This window comes from Aethalodelphis obliquidens, unplaced genomic scaffold (genome assembly GCF_003676395.1).
Source record: "Aethalodelphis obliquidens isolate GAN/ISIS:26980383/991018 unplaced genomic scaffold, ASM367639v1 scaffold124, whole genome shotgun sequence".
Taxonomy (NCBI): Eukaryota; Metazoa; Chordata; class Mammalia; order Artiodactyla; family Delphinidae; genus Aethalodelphis; species Aethalodelphis obliquidens.
This window is the reverse complement of record NW_020838068.1, coordinates 1,650,898-1,678,273: the sequence shown is the minus strand read 5'-3', so window position 1 is coordinate 1,678,273 and position 27,376 is coordinate 1,650,898. Positions and strand designations below refer to the sequence as shown.

The 27,376-nt window shown below is 56.3% G+C and overlaps 1 protein-coding gene across 4 annotated transcripts; it reads left to right on the top strand.

The window, feature by feature from the left end:
- Positions 1 to 27,376, top strand: OGDHL (oxoglutarate dehydrogenase L). Of its 4 annotated transcripts, XM_027098518.1 has the most exons (24): positions 1 to 87; positions 3,615 to 3,819; positions 5,604 to 5,774; positions 9,610 to 9,712; positions 10,142 to 10,257; positions 10,402 to 10,556; positions 11,273 to 11,419; positions 13,129 to 13,219; positions 15,675 to 15,854; positions 15,985 to 16,113; positions 16,990 to 17,169; positions 17,444 to 17,596; positions 18,150 to 18,252; positions 18,790 to 18,918; positions 19,981 to 20,131; positions 21,193 to 21,320; positions 22,261 to 22,439; positions 23,796 to 23,867; positions 23,998 to 24,123; positions 24,229 to 24,301; positions 25,665 to 25,828; positions 26,011 to 26,165; positions 26,627 to 26,736; positions 26,940 to 27,376. In XM_027098518.1, the coding sequence occupies exons 2-24, from the start codon at positions 3,616 to 3,618 to the stop codon at positions 26,972 to 26,974; spliced, it is 3,054 nt and encodes a 1,017-aa protein (XP_026954319.1). In that variant the 5' UTR covers positions 1 to 87; position 3,615; the 3' UTR covers positions 26,975 to 27,376. The 4 variants fall into 4 exon arrangements, 3 of the variants coding, with proteins under 3 accessions (XP_026954319.1, XP_026954320.1, XP_026954321.1); XM_027098519.1 differs by having other exon boundaries at positions 47 to 87; positions 26,627 to 27,376; XM_027098520.1 differs by lacking the exons at positions 1 to 87; positions 16,990 to 17,169; positions 26,940 to 27,376 and having other exon boundaries at positions 3,616 to 3,819; positions 26,627 to 26,750.

Here is a 27,376-nt window from a genome sequence, read left to right as displayed (position 1 = left end):
TTGGTACAGCTAGTCGCGCACCAACTGCTCGCCTCCCCTGACCTGCAGCCTCTGGACCTCACTGCCGCGCCGACCCCCACTGGCCCGGTGAGCGCGGCGGCCCCTCCCTTCCGGGTCCCTGCGCCTCCTCCTCTCCAGCTGTGTCGCGGGAGGCCGTTCTGCTCCAGTCTCCTGGGTCCCGGGGCGCCGCAGCCCGCAGCCCTAAGCCTGGCCCGGGAGGTGGGAGGGGGAGTGAGCGTGACCTTGGCTTCGCCTTTGTTTGGCCGAGGCGTCCCCAGGGACCCTCAGCCCTTCGCGCGCATCCGACCCTGCGAGTGCAGTTCTTGTGAAGTGTTTTGCGTAAGGGAGCGAAGCTTTTAACGGTGGGGTTTCAGGCATCAGCGTGGGTTCTCCAGCCCAAAGACTACAGACTGTCCACGCCTTTCGTGGCCTGGGGAGGGGCCTGCTGCTCTTCGCCTTCTCAAGGAGCCCTGGCTGCGGAGGGCAGCGCTGGGGATGGGGATGGTCTAGCGTTATGTGCTTGGTGGGACAGGCAGGCAGCTTCGAAGTCTCAGGACCTCGTAGTGGGGGCAGGGGGCAGGGCCTTTACAGACGGTTTTAACCGGGTTTCCGCTCACAGATGGGGAGACTGAGGCCCTGAGGGAGGCAAGACTGACCTGAGGTGGCAGCCAGCCTGGGAAGTGCTTCTCCTTCCCTCAGGGAAATGTGCGGGGATGGGGTGACCCTGAGGTCCCAGCGGGGTGCCATGATGCCCCTCCACCATGGGCCCTAACCCATCCCTGCGCACCCTGCCCATATATCCTGTAGCATATTGGAACAGGCCCCTTTCACCTTTGTGCTTTCCCCACCTCTGGCCTTTAGCTCAGACCCTCCATCTCTGTCAAGGAAATAAGCACACCCCCTCCCTACCCTGCTTCCTACCTCGTAGTCTGCTTCCGTGGCCGCCTCTTGGGTTCAGTAAACTAGAGGTGGGGTTTATTCCTGAGAAAAGCCCACCCAGTTCCCAGCACGTGGGGCCATCGTAGGCCTGCGGGAGTGTGAGTCCAGGCTCTGCTGCTGCCCAGCTTCAAGGTCTTGGGATCTCTACAGTGGGCGTATTGCAGAGCAGCCCAGATAGGGCCTTGCATGTGGGAGGCTTAGTGGCCAGGGATGTCTGTCGTCGTTATGCTTCTGAGGGTGGCGGTGGGGATGGTACTGACTTTATCCGTAGAGGGGAGGCCACCAAGAGCTGCCCAGAGCAACCTGCCTGTTAGTCCAGGGTGGGCTGGGCTGGTCAGGGGGTGTGCACAGTGCCTGACCCTAACTCTTCCCTTTCACCTGTGTGGGCAGGACCTGGCAGGGCAGGCTTGGGCTTTGGCTCCAGATACTGAGGTTGACTCTGTCCCCAGCCCTCTAGGGCTCCTGAGTCCTCAGGCCCTGCTGGGATTGGGGCAGGGGTGGCTGGCTGGCTGTCCTTCCATCAGGCCGGGTGAAGGCCACAGCAGTGTCCAGCGGCTGCCCAGATTATTCAGTGTTTGTGAAACACAGTGTTCCTGCACTGGGCCAGGCTGGACACAGCCAGGCTTGTCACTACCCCCCCGAGCCATCCCATTCCCCTGCGGGGGTGGGTGCCAGCAGAGAGAGCAGCTCTGGCTGCAGCCGTTGGAAGGAGCGTTGGCATTAAGAGAAATCTGTGTTTACATCATGACTCTGCAGTGAGGAGGGCACAGGCTCCGGAACCACAGAGCCCTGCCACTCACCAGCTTAGCCTCTCTGTGCCTCAGTTTCCCTATTTGTAAAATGGGGCTAATCCAAGTGCCCACCTCTCGAGATTGTTGAGAGGGTTAGGTGAGCACAGTGCTTGCCCCCGAATCGGTGCTGACTAATTGTGCTCCTATTTTTATTCCCTCAGTGGATGATCTTGGTGTCTGCTTTCTTTGCCTTAGGATGGGGATGTTAGAGTTTCCCCATTGGGTTGTTTAGATGCTTCTCACATTCCAGGCCAGTAGCTCCTGGGCCCTATGGCCATCTGGGCCGGGGCAGCAACCCTGTATTTGGCCAGGTCTCAGGGACCATCAGAGGGAGAGCAGGGGTTGGGACCCCGGCCCTCTGACCCCAGAGCTCAGGCCTTGAGTCCCCACCCAGCACCTGGAGAGGTGCCACTCCAGGAAGAGCCAGCCCCTAGCAGCCCTCAGTAGGGCCTGGTGTCACTGGCTGGCGGGACATGCAGCTGAGCATGTGGATAGGAAGCTTGGGGCACTTGAGGCTCAGGTTCCAGCTGAACCCACCTCCTTCCTCCCTGCAGTGCAGTATATTTTTGCTTTTTAATTTTCTTCTGTTCAGACTTGCTGCTGGTTGCCCTGAGGAGCCCACTGTCCCTCGCTCAAGGAGACCGCCTCCCTGCCCTTTGCCTCATGTAAGTTTGGAGGGAAAGAGGGAGCACGCGGGCTAGGGGGGCTGTGCCATGCCCTGCCTTGGGGCCTGACCCCTTGTAGAATAGAAGGTCCAGCCAGCTGGTTCTGGTGACTTGTTTGAGCTGGGGCGGGGTGTGTGCCCTGTGAGCTGGGCACATCTGGCCCCAGGAGCATTGACTCAGGCCCAGGCCCAGGCCCAGGCAGAAAGGCACACTTTCTGGGACTGAGTTATGTGGGGGGAAGCAGGCCCTCCTGCCTGCATGGCCCCTGGTGGGGTGGCCCTGGTGCTGCACCCTACTCACAGGCTGGGATTCTCTGGGCAGAAGGGTGTTAGCAAGTATTCAGGGGGAGCTGTCTGTGTCCAGGCAATGCTGGGGAAGAGGAGGGGGCTCTGCTCACAGTTGTGTTGGGGGGGTGATGTAGAGGAACAGAGGTTCTAAGAGGAGCCTCTTATCCGAGAACCTCTGTCTTCTGGGGGGAAGAGGAAGCCCCTCCCCCCCCCAACCTCTCCATATGTACACACGGATTCCTGAAAGCCCGTTGTTCGAGCATTTTCCCTGGGAAAGAGCAGATGAGATTGCGGGGGTGAGATGAGCTCCAGGTTCTTTTTCCTCTCCATCCTGAGTGGGCTTCCAGCCTGAATGTACCCCCTGAGCTGTTAGCTGTCCTGAGTGTAAGCTCTGGGCAGGGTATGGGAGCCAAAGAGGGCAGCTGCAACTGGGAGCTTGGCTGGGCAAGGCGCCTGCCTCTGGTCTGCCCTCCGCTGTCCCCCGGTGCCCTTCCCTTCTCTGAGCCTCAGTCGTCCCCGATGTGAAGTGGGGCCATTGAGGCCCGTGTCATTGGCCTTCTGGCCTGGGAGGACATGCTGGGCCTATACTGCAGTCAGGGGAAGTCACTGGTCCCTTTTGGTCACAATGACTAGAGACCCAGCAGTGCCATGGGCTTCGAGATCGTGCAGCTCAGCCAGACGCCTTGCTTCCGGCCTTTTTCTGACCGGTCATGGAGCACCCAGTCCCTGGAGGACTCCGCTGCCTGAGTTCCGGGGTGTTCAGGAGGCCTGGCTGACTGTCCCTCTCACCTCTGTCTCGTCACTGCCTAGCCCAGGGCCACCTGCCCAGTAGGCCCAGCAAATGCCATATGAGTGGATGAGTGGCTGCCAGAGCCTCCTTCCTTCCATCCCAGTCCCGTGGTTTATGTCTCTCCCTTGTTGCCTGTGTCCAGAATGAGTCAGCTGAGGCTGCTGCCATCCCGGCTTGGGGCACAGGCCTCGAGGCTCCTGGCCGTACATGGCGTCCAAAGGTTCAGCTGGTACAGCAGGTCGTCTGGGCCACCGGCCACCTTCCCAAGCAGCAAAGTTGGAGGCGGCTCCAGTTACATGGAGGAGATGTACTTCGCCTGGTTGGAAAACCCCCAGAGTGTCCACAAGGTTGGCACCCCAACCCTGCCCTCTGTGCAGGAGAGAAGGTCCTGGGGCTGGGCTGTGGAGAGGGGAGTGGGGAGAAGCAACTTGCCTGCTGTGTGACCCCGGGCAGGTTTCTTTGTCTCTCAGGTCCTCCATCATCTTTGTGAAAGAGCTTGGTCCTCATATTGGGTGAGGAAAGTCCATTGCTGTCCTGTTGCTGGACCAGCCAGTGGGTGGTGGTCTGGCTTGAGAAGCTCTGATAATGCCGTGCTCAGTCACACCTGGTCTGAGGCCTGTCCCTGCCTCCTTTGTCATGCAGTGATGTCTCCAGATGGCCTCTTGTTATATAGTTAGGAACATAAGTGTTTACATATATAGTAAGCTGATAAAATAAGTACCCACTGATGGTAAAAAAAAAAAAAAAAAAATCAAAATCAGATGCCAGGACAAAAGTGAAAAGCGTAGCTGCTCTCTCTCCTTCACTCACATGCCTCAGAGGAAAGTAATATGCTCACATGATCCAAAAACAAAAAGTATTAACTTCTACAGTGAAAAACCTTCCTCCCATTCCATCCCATATCTGCTCAGCTCCTACCTGTCTGTTCCCCAGTCTATTCTTAATTTCTTCTGTATCCATTCAGATAAACTTATTGCAAACATAACTCTGGATTCTCCCCCTTTACACAAAAAGTAACATGTAACATCCACTCTTTTGCCCCAGGCTTTTTTCACTCAGCATACATCTCCAAGATTTTCCATGTCAGTACCTCAAGAGCCTCATTTTCCTTTTTCCCAGCTGTATAGTATTCCACTGTTTGGATGGATGTTCTACATTCATCCCCAGGGACAGGCATCTGCCTCATTTCCAGTCTCTGGCTGTCATGACGGGTGCTGTACTACATCATCTTGTACGTTCATCATCCTGCACGTGTGCAGCTAACTGTGGCATAAATTCCCCAAAGTGGAATTGTTGGGTTAGAGGGCATCTGTGTACATAATTTTGATGGGTGTTGCCAAATTGCTTTCCACACGGCTTGTACCACCTTATTCTCCTATCAGTACTGTATGAGAGGGCGTAGAGGAAAGCACTTTTGTATGTGTTCTGCTAGAACGTGGAGGTGCTGGTGCATGTGCCCATCTGCTTTTTGTTTCTGCACGAATAGTAGCAAAGCATACATCCTCTTCTGCTGTGTTCACTTTACAACATATCTTGGCAATATTCCACATCCACAATAATAAATGCGTCTTTTTAAAAAAGACTACATAATTTTCCGGAATCTAAATTTACCATCATTTATTTAACCAGTTTCCTATTGATCACTGCTTAGATTGTTTTTACGTTGTCATTTTTATAAACTCTCTTGCAGGGAACATCCTTGTACATGTAGGCACACCTGTCCAAGTACATCTGTAGAATAAATTGCTGGCAGTGGAATTGCTGGTTCAAAAGATACATGCATTGGAAATGTTGAGGGCCTGCCTGCCCTTGCCCTCCACAGAGCTGCCTCCAACCCACAGTGTGTGAGGGCATGTTTTGCCTATGGATAGAAGCCCGTTTCATACATAAAGCCCCTTGATCACAGCTTATAACCTCCCCCACACACTACCAAGCTGGGTCCTGGAGAGATCCAGAATTTGGGTGGGGGCCCTGGGCTGATTGAGAAGGGTATTGTCGGCAGGGTCCTGGGAGGGCCCTGAGAGCTATGGTGGTGAAGGAAGACTGATGTCCCCTAGGGCCCCAGCCTGGGCCACCCCGCGCTACTCCCAGGCCCTAACCTGGCTGTTTTCTTTCTTCTGCCCCTGCCCAGTCCTGGGACAGCTTCTTCCGGAAAGCCAGTGAGGAAGCCTCTTATGGTCCGGCTCAGCCCCGGCCCCTTTCTGTTGTCCCTGAGAGCAGGCCGGCAGTGTTGAGCCGGACCAAGACCAGTAAGCTGGTGGAGGACCACCTGGCTGTGCAGTCTCTGATCCGGGCCTACCAGGTGAGCGGCTGGGAGGGTACAGGCTCCTGGGGTGTGGCCAGGTGCTGACGGCAAGAAGACTGGCTCAGCTCCAGCGTCACTTTAGGGAGCTTGGTGGCTCTGACCCCTCCTCCTGCTCTTTGTCACGTTACCATTCACATCACTTACCACCCCCTGTATTTCTTGTGCAAAGTGGATTGTTTGTGGTCTTTCTCATCTGTCGCCCACACCACTCTGCCCCAGAACCTGGAGAAGTACTTAGTGAGTGATCAGTTTCAGTGAGTGTTGAATGAAAGGTGAGTAGATTGCTGCTTGTTAATGTCTGTTTTCTCTTGGCTGAGCATTCCAAGAGGACAGGGGCTCATGTCCAGCAGGTGCTTAGTTAGTATTTGTGGAATGAATGACTAGTTCATTAAGCAGCTCTCCCCCATCAGCTGCTCTGTCCTGGAGACTTAGGCTCCCCTCTGCTGGGTTCCCAGGCTGGGCCCTTGCTATGTCAAAGAGTCCTGATGATGTTTCCTATTCTTGGTCTTGACCCAACAGGGCTAACCGGAGGGCTGTACTGGGTGTTCACTCCATAAAAATGTAATCATTTGGGATCTGTCTGGGAATCAGTGGCAGGAGGTATTTCATAAGAGAAACTTGTCTTGAAGACATGCAGAAGGCAGGGTAGGGGCATCCTGCGGTCCTTGGTAGAGACTCCGTGGGAGGGTACAGCCAGCCGCTGCAGGAACTCAGGGGAGAGGGAGGCCTTAGCAACTGGAAATGGCGCCTTGCCTCTGAACGACTCACTCTGTGTGGGATGGCAGCTGCCTGCCCAGGTGTGCTGGGGCGGAAGAGGAAAGGTGCACAGGACTGGGCTCCCTCACTGGCCTCAGGACCCATGGATCGTGGGCCACCTGCGAGGAAACAGCAGTGATTGTAATTATGTTTTTCTTGGCTGGCTGAAAGAGGCAGAAAGTGATCTGACTGTTGACTTTGAAAAAGGACAAGGAACATAAAACTCTGTATGAAATACGGGGTAGCATTCAGAGTATGGCCTGAGGGCCTTATCTTCTAAGTACAGTCCCAGCTCTGCAGCAGCTCTTTGTTCTTTCACTGGCCAAGAGCAAAGCACTAGGGTCCTTCCAGCAGGATGGTCTCTGGATTCAGGAATGTTACTCCATACTTGCATGATAAAAATCTGCCTGGTAGTGAGCACCTACTGGGTGGGCTGTAGCCCCTCACAGGTCACTTGGGGGCTGAGCTCTGGTTTGACTCATCTGCACATAGTACTGAAAAAAAAACCCAGGCTGCTTCTTAATGCATGTTTTCAAGCATATAATAGGTAGAAGAATTATGTAGTGAACCCCCATCAATACAGGGCCAGTCTTGATTCATCTTACCCACCTCCGGCTCCGCCCATAGGCCACTGATTATTTTGAAGCAAATCCCAGACTTCATATCATTTCATTCATTGAACGTTTCAGCATGTATTTCCAGAGGTAAAGCCTCCTTTAAAAATATTCAAATATGGACTTCCCTGGTGGTGCAGTGGTTGAGAGTCCGCCTGCTAACGCAGGGGACACGGGTTCGTGCCCCGATCCGGAAGATCCCACGTGCCGTGGAGCGGCTGGGCCTGTGAGCCGTGGCCGCTGAGCCTGCGCATCCGGAGCCTGTGCTCCGCAACGGGAGAGGCCACAGCAGTGAGAGGCCCGCGTACCGCAAAAAAAAAAAAAAAGAATTCAAATATACCGTGATAGTATTATCACACCTAAAAATAGTAATAATCCTTAATGTCACCAAATACCCAGTTGGTATTCATGTTTGCCTTTTTGTCCTAGGATTTCTTTTTACTGCTTGTTTGAATCAGGATCCAAATAAAGCCACAGGTTGTGATATGTTGACATGGCTTTTCAAACCTCTTGTACTCTACTCTGCGGGTTCCTCTCCATTTCTTTTTGTGTTTCTTGCTCTGTGTGTGTGTGTGTGTATGTGTGTGTGTGTATAAGAAACCAGGTTGCTTGTCCTATACCGTTTTCTCGAGTGTGGATTTTGCTGATTGCATCCTCATGGTGTCACTTCATCTGTCCCTTTGTCCCATGTAATTTCTGTAAATTGGTAGTTAGATCTAGATGCTTGATCCAACATAGATTTGATTTTTTCTGTTGTTGCAAAATCAGCTTCCTGGTGGTGATGGGCACTTCATCAGTTAGCAGCTAAAGATAATTATTTCCTGGACACATTAAGTCATTGGGAGTGGTAAAAGTGGTGATATTCTAATTCTTTCTTTCTTTGTTTATTACCTGAAATACTTCTCTCGTGAGAACCTTCCCTTTGTCAGCTCTGTCTATCCTGAGGTACAAATGGTATAGGGAGGGCAGGATCAGTGCTTGACTTTTCCTTTTGTTGATGGATTTTCAAAATTATGACATGGTTTCCTAGCATCCTCCAAAGATGGCCAATAAAGGTTTTTCTTCTTTTTCATAGTATGATATGAATGCATGAATTTAAACATATTTAATGAGTTTCAGTCTGCTATAGATATTATCCTTTTTGTTGCTCAAAATGTGTCCTTATTCCCAGCCCCAGTAGTGTTTGAGCACCCCTTTGCTATCTGGTAGGACAAGATGCTTTGAGCTCATCTCGCACATTTCTGTCCAGCCAGTTCTCCAGGGAGTGAGCGAGTATTTACTGCTATTGGTTTGGTCATGCCTTCTGGGTTCTTTTGATGGTTAGAGCCAGGAAATATGTATTTTTTTAAAAGATACCATACTTTATGGGTTTATACTGATGCTTCTATATACATCAAATGTAGGACTTAGTGTTTGTCCTTGACCTCATCAGTCTTATGTCACCATCTCCTTTTAAAGATACCAAAAATACAGGTTCTCAAACACAGCAATACAATGACTTACTTGATTTTCCCACAATCCACACATGACAGTCTGAGAATACAATTCTAGTACTACCACTGCTGATTGGTACTGTAAATGAATTTATGATCTTTTTATTCCTGCAGTTCTGTTTGTCTTTGGGGAATATTCTGTTAGTCAGTTGGAATAGTTCCTCTCTATGTAGTTATGCCACCAAATGGATGCATTAATTCATTTGTTTTGTCTTACTTTCAATTTTTAAAACTTAATTTTGTTTTATAGTGATATAAAATACTTATAAGATTCCAAAGTCAAATCGTCAATGCAAGATATATTGTTAAAAGCCTAGCTTCTAGCCCTGCTGCTCTGCCCTATTTTGTCCTTTCCCTGTAGGTAATAATTTTCCTTATTTTATAGTTTTCTTATTTTACTGTATATTCTTCTAATGCATATATTTATTTGTAGACATGCAAATATATACAAATAAATGCAAATGCATGTGTTTACTTTTCTCTTCCCTTTCTTAGATACTGGGCAGTTTACCACACACACTTTTCTGTAATTTGCTTTTTTGCTTAATAATATTTTGTGGAGACAACCTCATAGTAGCAGTTAGGAATTTTCCTCATTCCTTTTAGCAGCTCTGTAGTATCCCCTGTGTGGATTTCCCATATCTATTTGCCAGTCTCCTGTTGATGGACATTTGGGAAGTTTTTAGAATTTTGCAATTACTAATAGTACCGTAGTAACTACTTTTGTGTACGCGTTCTTTCCTGTTTTTGAAAGCTGCATGTTGTACTTTGAAACAGAATTGAGCTCCTGCCACCTTAGTGGCTATGGTGGGGTCTCCTAGGCAACTGTTCAGTGGCTGGGTGCTGGAGATATGTGGAAACTTGAAATTCTGAAGGGGAACTTGAGGGGCCAGGGCCCAGAATCTCAGTCTTGGTGAGGGTCTGTCCAGCTGCGTTCCAGCTCCGCCCCGACCTTTTCCCCTTCTCCAGATCCGTGGCCACCATGTGGCCCAACTGGACCCCCTGGGCATTCTGGATGCAGACCTGGACTCCTTTGTGCCCTCAGACTTAATCACCACCATTGATAAATTGGGTGAGTCGGTACCATTTCCTGTTGCCCTGGCGACACCAGAGCCAGCTGGTGCCTGTGCCCAGTGAGGGGCTCTGAGCCTACAGTGCCTCTGGGTCTTGGGTTTCAGCACGCAGCCTGGGAGGCTTTCTTCTGACCCTTGCCCAGCTATGCATGATGTCCCTGCAAGGGAGGCCTCCCCGTCTTCCCTAGCTGGTGTGCCACGCTCAGCAAGCTTGAGACATCTGTCCAGGCCCACCCTTATGGCGGCAAGCTAGGCTCTGACTCATGCCCTGTGCCCTGCAGACAGAGGGCCTTTGAGCTTTAGGCTAGACATGGCGGGAGGGTCCTGGGGGCACTGTTGGGAGGTCTGGGGATACAGCTGGGCCCCACCTGGGCCTGACCTCCCTCTCTCCTCTCTGCTGCTCGGGCTCTGCCATGTGTACCTCCTAGCCTTCTACGACCTGCGGGAGGCTGACCTGGATAAGGAGTTCCAGCTGCCCACAACTACCTTTATTGGAGGCTCTGAAAACACCCTTTCTCTGCGGGAGATCATTCGGCGCCTGGAGGTGAGCACAGGCAGGTGTGTCGGGCACAGCTGATGAAGCCCTGGCGTGCGATAGAGGGAGGGAGGGCGCTGCCTTTTCTGTTCCAGATCCCAAGGCGGTCGGTCTTCTTCTTGGCTCCTCGTGGAGCGCTTCCCTTTCCCCCAGAACACATACTGCCAGCACATCGGTCTGGAGTTCATGTTCATCAATGACGTGGAGCAGTGTCAGTGGATCCGGCAGAAGTTCGAGACCCCTGGCGTGATGCAGTTCTCCAGCGAGGAGAAGCGGACCCTGCTGGCCCGGCTGGTGCGCTCTATGAGGTCAGGCTCCCAGCACCACCCCGGGCAGCCTGAGTGGCTGGGGGGCCTGCTCCAGGGCTGTATGAAATGTCCCAGGCCCTGGCTAAGAAACTAGGAGGGTGCCCGGTAAGGGAAGGCAGGGCTGGATGGTGCTCCAGGAGAACATGACACCGAACGAGGGTGGAAGTGGCAGAAAGACGTCCCTGTGTGGAGTGAGTGTAGCAGCGCCTTCCTGCAGGTGGGGCACTGCCTGGTTCTGCCCCTGAACTTCTCTGAAGCTGGGTCTTCCCAGGGCTACGGGGGCCTGGAAGAGCCCCTGGACCAGCTGCTAGGAGTAAAGTGGCTCCCTGAGCAGTGATGTGTGGGCTGGAATTTGAGTTGAGCCGTGAGGCATCTTTGGGGCATGAGGAGAGTGCCCCAGGGCACGTGTGTGCTGGAGGGCAGTGGTCTGGGAGCAGGGGAATGGCTAGTTGGAGCAGTGTGACTGGAAGGGGAAGAGAGGGTGGTAACTGGGAATTGATGGAGCCAGAGGTCTGTTGAAGTTGGGAGGACCCTCAGCCTCCCCGCCGACCTATGCTGCTTGCTGGTAGGAGCACCATGGTATCTGTGCCAGGTCCTGGACTGCGCAGCGGGAGGTGGCTTTGCAGCTTCCTGTGTCCTGGCGTCCTGCTCCGAGCCCTCATCAACAGCCCCCAGGAGCCCAGCCTCTCCACCCTTCCCCATCTCTCCCCAAGCAGGTTTGAAGATTTCCTGGCCCGGAAGTGGTCCTCAGAGAAGCGGTTTGGCCTGGAGGGCTGTGAGGTCATGATTCCTGCCCTCAAGACCATCATCGACAAATCCAGCGAGATGGGGATCGAGAATGTCATCCTGGGGATGCCACACAGGTGGGCGCTTCTCCTCCAGGCCCAGCAAGCTGAGGTGGATAGGAGGCTTTGAAAATCAGAGCAGGGGTGTTGGTGGGACCTGGGGATAGAGGCAAAGTGGTCTAGAAAGTTATCAGAGTCCCTGGGCCCTGGGCTGCTCATCACAGAAAGCACGTGGCCAAAGCCACATGGAACCAGGCTCTCTTAAACTGTTTCTCTCTCACCATGTTGCTGTTGTCCCCAGGAGTATTGAGGTTACAGAAGAGGGGTATATCACGCTACTTGAGGTTCCTGTGGACAAGGGGATGTGGAGGGGCACATCCCAGGGAAGTGAGGGCAGAGCCTGGGCAGGTGACCTCAGGTTCGCATCCCCTGGTGGGAGGTCTCTGGAGGTGAGCCGAGGGTCTCTTTCCCCGGCTGCAAGCTGGCCACACATTTCCTGTGACTTTGATAAAGACTTGGAAGGCTGGTCTGGCCACTGGGCAGTTACCTCTGAGCTGGAGCCTGTGGGCTAATGAGGAATATGGCCAAGGTGGCCAGGGGTCCTGCTAAACGGGCTGGAAGAGGACTGCTGAGCAGTCTGGGGGGCAAAGCCCCTGCATTTCCTGTGCCTGTTTCCAGCTGCTCACAGGTGGGCCAGCCCCGGACTGCATCTGCACCAGGGGCATCAGGATGCATTGTGAGGAGGGTCCCCACCCTGTGGGCTGGTCTCCCGGGAGCCCGAGCTTTGCCACACAGGCTCTGCGCTCTGGGGGTCCCAGAAATGCTTGGTGTCTGGTCAGAGGGTCGTGCAGAGCTGGCCCTGTGGTCTGAGGAGGCAGGGGCGTACGTGGCTTCAGTAGGACTGTGGGAGAGGATGGTGCTTGGCCGTCAGGCAGCTCTGGGACTGGGTGGTGGTGCTGCCAGGCTCCTGGCCTGAGGAGGGCTCCAGGGTCAAGGGCTGCCCTCGGCCAGGCCTCCGTATTTGGGGAGGGGCCTTTGAGGCCGGAGGCTTTGCCCAGAGGGGCTGAGGGTTGTTCATACGGCTCCTGTGATCCCACAGCCCTGCCACCCCCGCAGAGCAGGAGAGGGGCCCGCTGGAGGAGCGCTGCCCTTCTGTCACTGGGCCGTGCGGGGCTGGAGGTCAGGGTGTGAGCAGGCCTGGGGCCGGCGTCCGCTGGTAGTCTGTGGGGAGCGGGTTCGGAGTCATGTCCTGTGCCCCCATCAGGCTGGTGCCCTCCCCTGAATAGATTGCCCCCGATGGGGAGCTCAGGCTGGACTGGAGAATCCCTGGGCCTGGCTGCTTTCCTCCCCCCACCCCTCAGTCCTCACTCAGCTCCTCTGGACAGGGCCTCTGGTGACTCCTGATCTTAGGGGCAGTCCAGTCCCCTCTTCCCTCTCCTTATCACTTCCATGTCACTGGGCTGGGGTGGGGAGCCACGTGTGAGCAGCTGTGATTCGCTAGCAGCTTGGGGTCAAGGTGCTGGGTTGGGCTCAACTTTTGGTTGGGGAGAGGGGTGAGTAGACACCCTGCCATGAGGCTGGGTGGCTCCCTGCTCGCGAGGGCCTCCTGAATCTGAGTTGTAGCGGGGGATGCCTGCCTGCCCAGGGGGGCCGGCCAGCTGGACCTGCTCACACACCTTGTAGATTGAGGTGGGATGAGAGGGTGGGGCCTTCCAGCCCCCATGCTAATTCTGATAGGTCCCAGGTGGGCAGGGAGCATGGTAAGAGCCCTGCCCCTCTGGCTCCAGGGGCAGGCTGAACGTGCTGGCCAACGTCATCCGCAAGGACCTGGAGCAGATCTTCTGCCAGTTTGACCCCAAGCTGGAGGCGGCGGATGAGGTGGGTGCCAGGCCCAGGCCCCAGAGCCCCTGGAGAGCTGGGTATTTGGGACGTGGACTGGAGAGGGCCTGGGCCAGGAGCTTGCAGGCTCAGACAGACCTTGAGGTGGACAGACATGCAGAAGAGTGGGAGAGAGGCTGGGGGTGTCTGTGTGAGGCCCCTAAGGTGTTTTGGAGCCAAGTGCTATGATCTCCAACAGCTGGGAGCGCCCTCGGGTAATCTGGGCTAACCTCCCTCTTTCCAGCTAGGGGGACTGAGGCCCAGAGAGGTGTGCAGGGAAGTGCCTGAAGTTATTCAGTTCAGCTCGTGTGGCCATACCTCTGTGCCCAGGGTCCTGTCTACCTTCCCTGAAGGGCTGCCTCGCTCACTTGTTTGACCAGCACAGCATTGGGAGGTCAGGACGGTTTCCTGTGCCCACTGATGAGCAGAGAGAATATTTTTCTGCCCTCACCCCCTTCCTGGCACGTATACGTGTCATGTATGCCTCATACCCCACGCCTCTGCCCATGCTGGGCCCTCAGCCAGATGGCTTTCCTCTCTTCTGCTCTCTGCCTCTTTCCCAGACCTACCCATCTCCTAGTGACTTTCCTGGTCCTCCAGGCAGCAATCCTGTCTCTCCCTCCTCTGTGCCTCCTTTCCCAGCAGGTCTGTCTCTACTCTGGCCTTCTCCATCACGTGCACGCACGTGCGTGCGCACGCCTGTGTGTGTGTGTATGTGTCTGTTTTCCCTTCCAGGCTGGTAGCAGGGTGATGGCAGGGACCTCATTCCCGAAGCCCCAGCACTCAGCACAGGTGCATGGTTTGTTAAAATGAACCACATTAAATGACTGCTCCAAAATCATCCAGCACGTTAGGCCAGAGCAGGACTAGAATCCACATCTGCTGGCTCCCAATCCAGAATCTTCCCGCCATCATGTTCATTTTGCTCAAGCACTTTCATCTCTCTGAGCCTCAGTTTGCTCTTCTGTAAAATGGGGATAAAAGTTCCTGCCCCCAGAATGGTTGTGAGGAATCAGAGACAACATGTGAGTAAACTGTAAAACCTGGCCAAAGGACACTTTAAACAAATTTACTTGTTTTTAATAGAAAAAGTAATGTGAGCATCGTTTGAAGAAAAGATTACACAATGAGTGTGTTTCCCTTCTGAGACCCCTTTCCTGCTCCCCATAGGCTCTGCTGTGGTCAGTTTTTGTGTTAAAGTGTGTACTTCCAGAAATGTTCCACGCGGTGCGAACACACGTATGTGTCCAGTACAGCTTTATTTGTAAAAAGCCAGGGGAGCAGCTCGTGATGCCGCTGGCCACCTTGCTGTTTTCACTTAACGAGCCGTCACTGTTTCAGAGCTGCACACAGAGCTCCCCGAGCTTCGAGTGCCCCTCTGCTTTCTGCTATCTCCTGTTGATGAGCATTAGGTGGTGGAATGAGTGTCTTTGCGCACATGTGTGCACTTTTTGATGGTATCCGAGAAATGCGGTGGCTGGAGCTGAGGAGGTAGGACTGAATTGCCCTCCAAAGAGCTTGCAGACAGCAGCGAGCCCACACGCTGTGTGCGAAGGTCCCAGGCCCCCAGCTTCCCTTACTCTGTCCAACCTTTACATCTTTGCCAATGTTCTAGGTCCAAAAGTCACTGCATTTGAACATATTTCTCTGTTTCGAATTTGAGCGTCTTTTCACATGTTTAAGTCATGGGTGCCTTTTTCTGTAAATTCCTTTTCCCGGCTTTTGCTCATTTTTCTATGGGTTTTTTGGGCTTTATCTCACCAATTTGTAAAAGTGCCTTATGTATTGAAGGAGTTAGCCCTTTGCCTGCGTTTGTCTGATAAGTATTTTCCCAGCTTCATTTTTTTCCCCTAATACTGTGCATGGATCTTCTTCCCACATGGCAAATATATTAGATTTAAGCTGTCTTATCCTTTCTGGCTTCTGAGGTTTGTACATTGTTTAGAAAGACTTTGCCTACTCCAAGATCGTAAAGTATGTCATGTTTTCCCCTGATACTATGGCTTTGTCTGTACATTTTTGGTTACTTTGGTGTAAGGAGTTAGGTACGGGTCCTGCTCCAATGTGTGCCCAGAGGCCTAGCCCGTGGTCTCAACGCCAATTAAGAGCCGCCCTTCATTTCTGTGCCTTCGCTGCTGCTGGCTGGCCCCTTCCTACGGGTGCCTTAGCCCTTCCCCACTCTGCCATCGTTAATGTGGAGAGGATGGTTGTTGGTAATGTGGAGGGGCTCCAAGAAGGGAGCCAAGGCCCAGGGAACCTGCCTACCTTTCTTAGGCCAGCCTGGAGGGCAAGAAGGGCGTTGTGCTGGGTTTGGGGGAAGGATGCAGGTGTGAGTCAGGGACAAAACAGCCTTCCCAGGGAGCAGAATCCCGGGAATGTCCCAGCGCCACTGTAAGCTTGCATGTCTGGGATAGGGTGGGGGGGGAGGTTCATCACAGGCCACGTCAACCTTCAGGGCTCCGGAGATGTCAAATATCACCTCGGCATGTACCATGAGAGGATCAACCGAGTCACAAACAGGAACATCACTCTGTCGCTCGTGGCCAACCCCTCCCACCTGGAAGCTGTGGACCCCGTGGTGCAGGGGAAGACGAAGGCAGAGCAGTTCTACCGCGGGGATGCTCAGGGCAAGAAGGTGAGCTTGCCTGGGCCCTGAGGTCCTGGGTTCTGAGGGGTAGGCTCTGAATCTCTGAAGTCCAGGAGCAGGGCTGGGCTGCACGGGCTGGGGCATGGGGGCCCCTCCTGGCTTATATCCTGCCCTGCAGGTCATGTCCATCCTGGTGCATGGGGATGCCGCCTTCGCTGGCCAGGGTGTGGTCTATGAGACCTTCCACCTGAGTGACCTGCCCTCTTACACCACCAACGGTACCGTGCACGTCGTCGTCAACAACCAGGTGAGGGCCTGGGCTGTGTGCTGGGCCCTGTCAGTGTCCTCCATCCCTGAATCCAGGCAGCACTTTGAGGGGACGAGTGAGGCATTTCTGGGTTTAACCCCCCCCGCTCTGCTACTTACCAGAGTGTGATTTCAGGCAAGATGCCTGATCTCTCAGCCTCGGTTTCCTGGTCTGTGGAACTGGGAGGTGTATACATCTGTCTGTCTTTGTCTCTGTGTCTCTCTGTCCTTCTCTCTGCAGCCCCCTCCCCCCATATTATATATGTGAGAAAGCAGTAAGGGCAGAGGAAGATGGGTATAACCAGCACCGAGGCTGAGCATGTAACTAGATGCTGCCTTGAGCTCCATGTGACCCAGGCAGTCTTAGAACACAACTCTCACAGCCTTTGCTTTTAAAAAAGGTAGCTGTGGTTAATAACAGCTCTTCTTCTGAGCCTGTAAAGCCCTGGGTTAACTACCTTATTCGCATATTAAGTCATTTCACCTTCACAGTATAACCCTGTGAGGTAGGAATTTAATGAGCCCTTTTAATCGATGAGGAAACAGGCTTTGGGAATTAAGTACCTGGCCCAAGGTTGTACAGTTAGTAACTGGTGAGACTGGGTTTTACCCCAACTTGCACTCCCCACTCCCACTGTATAAAAATGATTGCAGGAGAAAGAGCAGACACGATTCCCCTGGTGTTACCGCCATCCCCGTGGGACCCGCGGCTACGTCTGATTTCGAGGTCATCCACTGTTAGCCCATCATGTCCCCTGCACCTCCTGAGCACAACCGATGGACCTCGAGGCAAAGGCGCCTCTCCCCTGGCCCCCTGGCCCTCTGGTCTCCCAGGCGGCTGCTGCTGTCCAGCTCTCAGTGCCTCCTGCTTCTGCAGATTGGCTTCACCACGGACCCCCGGATGGCCCGCTCCTCACCATACCCCACCGACGTCGCCCGTGTAGTCAACGCGCCCATCTTCCATGTGAATGCAGACGACCCAGAGGCCGTGATGTATGTGTGCAGTGTGGCGGCCGAGTGGAGGAACACCTTCAATAAAGACGTCGTGGTGGACCTGGTGGGTCTGGGGAACTGAGGTGGAGGTGCTCAGACTGTCCCTGCCGTGGCAAGTGCGCCGGGTCTGCAACATCTTTGCTAGTCGGGGCTGAGCGGCAGGTTTAGAACCGCTGAGCACCATCTCTGCAGAGGCCTGGGGGTGGGGCATTTGGTGATGGGTTGTAGTGGGGGCTGGTGAGGCCTCACGGATGTGGCCTGCCAGGTGTGCCCCAGTTGTGCAGTGACTGCGCCAGGCACACCGCCTGGGCGCGGGGACCCACCCTCTGTCCCTGCAGGTCTGTTACCGCCGGCGTGGCCACAACGAGATGGACGAGCCCATGTTCACGCAGCCGCTCATGTACAAGCAGATCCACAGGCAGGTGCCTGTGCTGAAGAAGTACGCAGACAAGCTCATCGCCGAGGGCACCGTGACCCTGCAGGAATTCGAGGTGGGCCGGTCAGCGCCTGGGATCAGCCTGAGGCGGCTGCTGATGTCATCAGCCCAGTGCTGGGCACTGGCGGTTTATAGAAGTAGCCAATATGGTCCTTGTCCCCACTAGCCCCCAGTTATCGAGGGGGACGGAGGACCAGAGACATTTACAGTCTGGTGGGGTACAGGGAACGCTGCGATGCATGGAAGCCCATCCTCAGGCCAGAGTCCAAGAAGGCTTCCTGTAGGAGGTAGCCCTGAGCCGGGTTTGACCCCGTAGTTATCTGTGGATGTGCTTGCCCTCCCGCCTTCAGGGAGCTCTCAGAGCAAGGACTGTGAGTCTTTCCTGCGTTTCCCCAAGTCCCTTGCTGAGTGCAATCATCTGAACTCTTTCCAGGATCCCCCTGCACTCTGGGACTTTTATCTCTGGCCTTAAGGTCCCTGTGGGCCAGTGGGCAGACAGTTCCTCTAGAACGTGGTGAGAGGGACCAGGGTTTATGAGTCTGGGTTGACTCAGCCTCCGGCTGCCCAGGGCATCGTTGCCTCAATCCAGGCCTTCACCCTGATTTCAGGAAGAAATCGCCAAATATGACCGGATCTGTGAGGAGGCGTTTGGCAGGTCCAAGGATAAAAAGATCCTGCATATAAAGCACTGGCTGGACTCCCCCTGGCCTGGTGAGTGAGCAGCGTGTGGCTAAGAGTGATTTGCCTGGGCCCTGGGCTCTGGCACTGGGACCAGGACTGGAGTGATCCTGAATGAGGACAGTTGCTGCCCAGCCCGGAGGCTGTGGGCTTTGTCCCTGAGACCCCTGAGGCTGTGTGGGACTGCTTCCTGCAGGTGGGGTAGGCGGGAGTAGAGGGAGATAGTGCCGCCCTCGGGACACATGTGATGAGCTGCTTCCTGGAAAGGGCTGGGTCAGGGAGGGTGGACCGCAAAGTGGAGTGGGCCCTGGGGGAGGGGTGCTCAGCGGGCCTCTCTGGGGCGGAGCTAGATGGCTGTGACCCTGGGTCCAGGGAGGGGCCTCACAGGCGCCGGAGGGGAGGATGTTAGGTGGGTGCTGTCAGCTGTCCCAGGTCCCCAGGATGGGCTCAGGGTTTGAGTGCCATTGGGGTTAAGGGAGTGGTGGGCCCCTGAGTCCTGGGGAGACAGCCTGGCCAGGGGAACTGAGGCCCCACTGCCACACACAAGTCACAGAGCCTCTGCCCTCTCAGGCTTCTTCACTGTGGACGGGGAGCCCAAGAGCATGACATGCCCAGCCACGGGTATTCCAGAGGACATGCTGACCCACATTGGTGAAGTGGCCAGCTCTGTGCCCCTGGAGGACTTTAAGATCCACACGGGTGAGGTTGCTGTGCAGGCTCCAGCATGGGCCACTGTCCCAGGCATCGTGCCCCAAGGGAGATGGCATCAGGAGTCAGGGAGGCCCGGCCCTCATCTTGACTTGGTCTTGGGTAGATCAGCGGAGCTCTCAGTGCCTCCTTTGTGCCCCATGAGGTGCCTGTGTTAACAGCTCCTCTCAGGGTGAGCAGATGTGGATGCCACGCTCCCAGCTGGGTGCTGGTGACCAGGCTCCTGTGGGACACCTTGTATTTTCCCAATGCCTTTGCCGGAGGCATCCCTGCATCAGGCAGAAGGAGAGCAGGGAAAGAAGGGCTTCCCATGGAGGGGGCGGTTGGGCCTAGAATGTTGGGCGGCAAGAGTGCTGGGCTGGGTGGATGACAGAGGGCGACCCTAGGCTAGTAGGTGGTCACTGGCTGCGCCTCTTGGCCACGATGGTGTCCATCGTGACCTCTGCTCAGGCAGCCTGGAGGGCCCCCGTGATGGTAGTGGGGTCCCTGTGCACCCTCTGAGCAGCCTGTGGGCGTTCCAAGAGGATTCCTCCACATGCACGTGGAGGCCCAGGTGTCTTGGGGCACCGGCTCTGTGCAGTCACACAGGGTCTGTGTGGGTGTAGGGCTGATGGGAGCCCAGCCTGGGCCGGGTGCCTGGGCTCAGATCCAAGCACCTTCATAGCTAAGTGATCGTGAGTAAATGAATTCCTTCTTCTGAGCGTGTCTTCTCATCTAGGGGTGGGGGAGTTTGGTACCTCTCCCGTGGGCTTATGAGAAACGTCCCTGAATCAACAAATGCGGCGTATGCATGTGGCGGATGATCGCGTAACGGTGCCTGCTCCTTCCCGCAGGGAGGGAGGCTGGTGGGGATGTGGGCTCAGGCTGGCCCTGTGTGTTGGCTAGAGTGGTGATGCTGGAGGAGGGGCCTCCTGCATCCTGCCGGGGCCCTGCTCGGTGGGAGGGGTGTACACTGAGTATATACACACCCGGCCCAGGTCCCAGGGACTATGGCTGTCCCAGATGGGGTGGCCAAGCCCCTGTGGCCCTCAGGCTGGCCCTCCCCTCCCGCAGGCCTCTCTCGTATCCTGCGGGGCCGTGCGGACATGACCAGGAAGAGGACAGTGGACTGGGCGCTGGCAGAGTACATGGCCTTTGGCTCCCTGCTCAAGGAAGGCATCCATGTGCGGCTCAGTGGGCAGGACGTGGAGAGGGGCACATTCAGGTGAGGGTGGGGGGGCTCTGGGCCCTAGGCCCCATGGGCATTAGCCTTGTGCCTGGGGGGAGCCGAGAGCTCAGCTGCGCTGGGGATCTCTCACAGTCGGCCCAGGGCCTCTGGAGTGGAGTGGCCCTTCCTTCTCTTCCTAGACCTTGTCTGGGAAGCCAAGGAGGTGTTCTCAGGTAACTCTATCAGCACGCTAGCCCCCACCCTTGGGCCAAGCTGTCTGAGGGCTGCTAGGCTGCCTGCCTCTCTGTCCCCACGGGGCCAGCGTGCAGAGCTGACTGCTTGGCCCAAGCTGTTGGTTGATGTCAACCCTTGTGGTTATCTATGGTCCTCAAGATGCTTTGTTTCTCTTCTGTGAAATACTGTCAAGCCAGCTCCCTGCCATCATCTTGCTTGTTCGCAGTTCGGTTTTGAGTCCAGATGAGGGACTTTACACTTGCCGGTTGTCCTCATTACATTTCCTCTGTGTGGGACCCCAGATGTTTGGGATCTCAACTCCGTCTCTGCCATGTTAGTGAGTCCTGGAGGTGTGGCTTCCAGTATTCGACAGGCCATCTTTCCCACGTCCCACTCCCTCATCACTGCTGGTCTTGCTCCAACCAGGGTACAGAGGGCCACTCCACTGCACCCTGAGTGGCATGTCAGTCCTCACAAGGCTTGGGGTTTGGCCAGGGGGGCCCCCCTTATGCACAGGAATTCCTGCCTCCTGTAAACCTGGACAGAGCAGGTGAGGTGGTAAAGGGGCTAGCAGGATGGGCAGGGAGATGGTGCCCCTGGGGTGTGGCCTCCTAGGGTCTCAGGCTCCACCCAGCACCTGGGAGGTCGGCAAGGCAGGTCTCATCGGATCCCTCCTTAGGTGAGAAGCTGAGCCTCTCACGCCTGTGCTCCAAGACCCCCGGGGCGTGTGTGAGGGCACCAGTGGGAGGGGCGGCTGCCCAGAGGAAGGACCAGATCGCTCTGGCTTTCCACGGCCTTCTTGATGTCGCCATCCTGTGGGACTTTGCCTGGTGTCCTGCTCAGTCCGCCCGCCTCCCCTCCCTTCCTGGTCTGTGTCTCTGCAGTCACCGGCACCACGTTCTCCATGACCAGGAAGTTGACCGGAGGACGTGTGTCCCCATGAACCACCTCTGGCCTCACCAGGCCCCCTACACTGTGTGCAACAGCTCCCTCTCGGAGTACGGAGTTCTGGGTGGGTCAGAACTCTGCCTGCAGGTCGGGCGGGCCCTGAGATGCTTGGGGACCAGAGAGGGTCTTGCACCTCAGGGTGTCTGTTTTTGTTGTTTTGACCGTGGTCTGGGGCTGGGTGGGGCCAAAGAGGCTCAGAGGCCCCTGGGTGGACCTGAGTCCTCGGACAGCCCTGAGGGACAGTGGTTGGGCTGCCCCCACCTGAGGCCACATCAGAGATGAGGTCCTGTCCCATCTGGCCCCTCAGAGAGCCCAGATGGGCGGTGGGGGTGCACTCTGGCCTGGGTGGGAGCTCTGGATACCAGAGCTTGTCCCTGGGCAACAGTGGGCCCAGACAGAAAACCCCATCGAGTCCACTGACTGCTGCTGCCACTGACCGGCCCTGAGCCTGGCCTGGCCACCTCCACGTTCCTGTCTGTCTTGCCCTCTGTGCCACCACACCCAGCAGCCCCGTCTCGAGGCCCACTCCCTAGACTCTGGGCTCCCCAGACTGGCCCCTTGCACTCTCCCTTGGCTTGACCTTTAGCTGGCCTGCTTCCTCCCAGAAACGGGAACCCACCGAGACTGACCACCGCTTCTGGGGAGCTGCCTCTGGGGCTGTTCCTGCCCGTTCCCCTCAGCAGCCCCGCCATATTTGGGGGGCCCCTTGGCAAATGGGCCCTGCTGCCTCCCCAGGGTGTCTTTGGAGTTGACTCCTGGCCTACATAAGGCTGAAGCTGGCTGTACGTGAGGTCAGGGCTGAGAGTGGCATCTCTGGGTGTGTTGCCGGCGGCCAGGAAGGGAGATCCTGATCTTTGGGCGCCAAGGAGTCCCCGGGCGCTTCTGTCCTGCTGGGAGGGACGGGCGGAGCAGGCAGCGCGTGGGAGGAAGGGCTGGGTCTGGCCGGAGCCACCACCACTTGGGGACCGTGTGTGACAGGCTCTGCCTCGGCGTCTCCCGTTTAGGCTTCGAGCTGGGCTACGCCATGGCCAGCCCCAACGCCCTGGTCCTCTGGGAGGCGCAGTTTGGTGACTTCCACAACACGGCCCAGTGCATCATCGACCAGTTCATCAGCACGGGCCAGGCCAAGTGGGTTCGGCACAATGGCGTCGTGCTGCTGCTGCCCCATGGCATGGAGGGCATGGTGAGGCCCGTGGGGGCAGGCCCTGGCCGGCCTGGGAGAGGACGGCTAGACCCTTGGCCACTTGCAGAGTTGAGGGGGGGTATGTGCCTCCCAGTCCCCCAGAACCACATGGGTCTGCAGGGCGGGGCCTGCGTAGCTCTGTGTCACCGCTACTGAAGTTGGTGATGCTACTGTTCCAGCAGTAAACGGAACGGACATGCCTGAGTGCCTGCTTTGTGCCGGGACCTGTTCCCACTTTCCAGATGAGGAAACTGGGGCGCAGAGAGGTGGAGTAGCTTGCCTAAGGTCACACAGCTAGTAGCTGGAATTTGAACCTATGTTGTCGGGGAACCTCAAGTCGGGGAGAAGAAGGATGTGCAGGCCCTCAGGGAGGGGAGGAGCACAGCATCAGGAGATGCCAGCCTGGTGAGTGTGTAGCCTGACCAGGTGGAGCGTGGGCAGGGCTGTGCTGGCTGCAGTGGATGGCCCCGAGGACCCACTCAGCTTGCACTGGTCACGTGGTCAGGGATTGATCAGTACTGCTCAGAGTCAGGTCTCCCTGTGCCGTGCACTTTACACGCCACGTATAATCCTGTGGCCTCCTCACAGCTGGACCAGGCAGTCAGTTCTGTTCCTGTTTCACGTGCGAGGAGAGAAGGCCTGTGACTGCCCACGGTTTCCCAGCTGTAAAGGTGGCTGGCATCTCACTGGGTGGAGCGTGAGTCAGGCTGGTTGCGGAGGGTTGGGCCGGCCTGGCTGGTGCCTGTGGCCATGGGTCCTTGGGGCGTCCCCACTAAGGGAGGAGCAGGTCACCCCTGTCCCACGGAGAGCCAGCCTGGAGGACAGTGTGGGGGTCCTTGCTGCTCTTATGGAGCAGAGCAGCCCCGTGGGCCAGGGTAGGAGTAGGAGTCAGACCTGGGTTTGAATCTGTCCCTTTCTGGCTGAGTGACCTTGAGGTTGTTTCTTAATCTCTTTGTCCCTCGCCTTCCTCATCTCCATCGCAGGGCTGCTTTCACAAGATGAGAGAATAATCTGTGTGGGGTCCGTAGAGCTATGTCTGGCGCACCACAGGCACATAGTAAACAGTCACTGCTGTAGGTCAGAACGTTCTAGAGAAAGAGCATCTTGGCCGTTTTGCTTTTTCCTTCTGCCCCACATGTTCACACATGGCTGTGGCCGGACCCTCATCGGAGGCTACCTCCCTCCTCTTGTCCCACATTCCTGGTGCTTTCCTGCGGTTGACACTCCGTAGTGAGGGCATCTCCTCCACGAAGCCCTTCAGACTCTCCCCCAAGCCCAGGGTCCCCATCCTGTGTGACAGATCCCCAGTCCCCCCCAAACGCTGGCCAGCCTGGGCTATCTGGCATTTGCTTCCAGGGCCCGGAGCACTCCTCAGCCAGGCCCGAGAGGTTCCTGCAGATGAGCAATGATGACTCGGACGCCTACCCCGTGAGTGTTGCCCGCCCTCCCCCAGAACAGGGGACAGTGCCCAGCAAGGCCAGGGTGCTGCTGTGCCCAGCAAAGCCAGGGTGTGGATGCCACAGGCAGGCCACCTCCCAGCCGCACCCTGCCCCTCCAGGCGTTCACCCAGGACTTCGAGGTGAGACAGCTCTACGACTGCAACTGGATAGTGGTCAACTGCTCCACGCCGGCCAGCTACTTCCACGTGCTGCGCCGCCAGATCCTGCTGCCCTTCCGCAAGCCGGTGAGCCACCCGCCCTGGTCGTCACCGTGACCGTACGGGGGCCGAGTGCAGGGCACCCTGGCCAAGCAGGGGCGGCTGGCAGCCGGGCACGTGTTTCCCTTCCAGCTGATCATCTTCACACCCAAATCTCTGCTGAGGCACCCAGAAGCCAAGTCCAGCTTTGACCAAATGGTTTCTGGTATGTGCCTGGGCGTGGGGGGGGGCGGCGGCTGATGGGGGCCCTGGTGGCCCACGTGTGGCCTCTGCTCCCGGGACTCTTCCGTTCTTGCCTCTGTCTGTGGCTCTGTTGGCCCTGAAGCAGCTTCTGGCATGATCCCCGCCAGCAGCTGCGTTGGGAGGTTGGTGCAGCGGCCGGGTGGCTGAACCCACTTGGGTCACTTACGCGGAGCACCAGGGCCAGAGGAGTGCACTGGGACCCCGCAGCCTCCCAGCAGGGCCGGCCTGGCTGCGCCGGAAGAGCTTAGAGGCAGGAGGCCTGGAAGAGGTCTGCTAGTTCGTGGGACACTGAGTATCAGTTCACTCATCCGTTGTTTTCTCTCATGAGCCAGACAGACATTTCTGGCCCTGGGGAGCCAGCGCCCCCTCCAAGAGCTCTCAGCCTCCTTTAGCTGGGAGTCAGAGGTCAGATAAAGCACCCGAAGGACCAGGTTTTGGAAGTGAGACGTGACCCAGTGGAGGATCAGGGAGGAGCAGGTGTGGGGCCTTGAGGCTTGGCAGAGCAGAGCTGTCTGGGAAAACGGTCCTGGGTTGTAGGCGGAGGGGCAGGGGCTGGCCAGGAGGACCTCAGTGGCGTGGACAGGTGCTTGTTCTTCACGTGTGTGTGTGGGCATCCCCTCAGATGTGGCGGGTGGCTGAGCCAGCAGTGCAGAGCTCTGGCGTTGGGCTGGACCGCCTGGGCTAAGTGCCTAGTACTGGTGGGCCCTGGCAGCCAGTGACCCTCTCTGCCGCAGTGTCCTCATCTGGGTTGTGGGGACCCTACAGTACCTTCCTCGGAGGTTTTTGTAGTATTTTTAGTCTGGTGCCTGGCACATGGCATGAGCTCAGGAAGGAAAAATGGATGGGACTGGGGGATGGAGGCTGGGCTCTGGGGCTGAGAGGGAGGACTGTGCAGGGTTCGCCTTCCAGCTTGGTGACGGGGTGGATTGAGTGTGCCTGGGAGGTAGGCATGGCTGGATGGGGAGCAGATTTGGGACAGTGATGCTGTCAGATGGGGATGTGACATCACCTCTGTCCCCTTCAGGGGCTCTCCCCATCATCCCCAGCGCCCCCCCGCCCCATCACCTTATTGTTGATGCTCCCAAGGCTCTGCCCTTGGCTCCAGCCACTGTCTCCACCCTTGTCCCTATGACGTCTCAGAGTGTCCTCTGTCCCCTGCTCCATTGTTTGGCTCAAGAGGTTCCTATTGCAGCCACAGGTCTAAATCTGGGGCTTGTCTTAGTGGCCAGGGAGAGCCTGGAGGTGCCAGGGATGTGGACCTGATTCCCAAGCTGCTCTGGCCCCTCTGGGAGCAGACACCGCTGCCATGCCCTGTCGGTCCCCAGGGACCAGCTTCCAGCGGGTGATTCCTGAGGATGGGGCTGCGGCGCAGGCTCCCGGGCAGGTGCGGCGGCTCATCTTCTGCACGGGAAAGGTGTACTATGACCTGGTGAAGGAGCGGAGCAGCCAGGACCTGGACGAGCAAGTGGCCATCACACGCCTGGAGCAGGTGCGCCCGAGCCCCTCAACTGCTCAGAGTGACGAGCAAGGTCATATCGCCAGCCCTCTGGCCCTGGGCAGCGTGCCAGGGCTGGGGCCAGTGAGGGAAGCGGTGGCCGCTCTCCTGGGGGCCTGGCATGCGCATTTCCCCCTTCCCCTAGCTATTCCCTTCTTTCTCCCTGTCTGTCCCAGATCTCTCCATTCCCCTTCGACCTGATCAGGCGAGAGGCAGAGAAGTACCCAGGTGCAGAGCTGGTGTGGTGCCAGGAGGAGCACAAGAACATGGGCTACTACGACTACATCAGCCCGCGCTTCATGACCATCCTGGGCCGAGCGCGGCCCATATGGTACAAGGCTGGGTGCAAGGGGTTGCCCGCCGTTTACCCCTCACGTCTTCCAGACCTGAGGCTCTGGGGGCTTGAGGCCCCATCCTGGCTCTGCCCACCCCATTTGCTGTGTGACCCAGCACTGGCCACTGCCCTTCTCTGGGCTGCATTGGAAACCGAGGAGTTGGGCCCCATAGTCCCTGCTGGCTCTGTGACTGTCAGTGACAGATCAGCTTCCCCATCGGGGATCCTCTTTAACACGGCCTTAGGGAGGGGAAGCTTTTGTGTTTGTTCTGCAGCCAGAACTGAACTAGAGAACCTCCTGCGTGTCTCAAATCTCCTACCTTTGATCTTAGGCCAGTGACTTGGCCCCTTGGAACCTCAGGCTCTTCGTTTCTGCAGCTGGATTAGACCCGGTGCAGTCCTGGGGTAGCAGCAGGGCCGGGCTCAGCCCTCCGCTTAGCTTGACTCTCCTCCCCCAGGTATGTTGGCCGAGACCCAGCAGCTGCACCAGCCACAGGAAACAGGAACACTCACCTGGTGTCTCTGAAGAAGTTTCTGGATACTGCCTTCAATCTCCAGGCCTTTGAGGGCAAGACATTTTAGAGCCTGCCTGGGTCTTGCTGTGGGGTTGTTGAGGACACCGGGGACATTAGGGACTGGCTGGCTCTTCTGCCCAGGAGAGGGACTGTCAGGGTCCCCAAGATAAAACATACTCATGCAGTGATTGAGGCCAAAGAGTAGGTACCGCTGGCTTCGGTATTATGCCACCTTGGGCCTTTGTGTTTATTTCAGAATCTCTTAGGGCTGAGAAAGCCAGAGGGGTCTGATAGATGGGCTGTAGTTGTAGAGTGTTTCCCCAGCTGCCCGGGTCTCTCTGGAGTGTTTGTGTGGCTTCTCCGTCTGTGTCGTTCATGTCTCTGCAGACAGCCAGCCACCCAGGAGCCCGTGTCTCTGGTCTCTGTCTCCCAGCCTGGTAGACTTGACTGCTGCTCACCCTGTCCTTGTTCGTCTGTGGATTCAAGAACTGTTCTCTTTTGTGCTCTTAGAAATAGAGATCTTAGCAATAACAACCAGGTGAAGCAAAACCATGCCAGGTGATTTATATGTGCTCTGTTTTATGGGGTGTGTCATAATAAAATATGTCAGCTTCTGTGTGAAATACAGCCAAGGCTCACATGTACCAAAGTAGAAAACCAAATAACAGAGAAATTAGAAAATGCTTAAGAGAG

What these genes read in the sequence shown, in the direction of transcription:
- OGDHL (XM_027098518.1), top strand. Translation starts at nt 3,616, where the DNA reads ATGAGTCAGCTGAGGCTGCTGCCATCCCGGCTTGGGGCACAGGCCTCG. An exon ending in ACGTCGTCGTCAACAACCAG is followed by an intron (nt 16,114 to 16,989) that starts GTGAGGGCCTGG and finishes CTGCTTCTGCAG; the next exon opens with ATTGGCTTCACCACGGACCC. An exon ending in CTCGGAGTACGGAGTTCTGG is followed by an intron (nt 21,321 to 22,260) that starts GTGGGTCAGAAC and finishes TCTCCCGTTTAG; the next exon opens with GCTTCGAGCTGGGCTACGCC.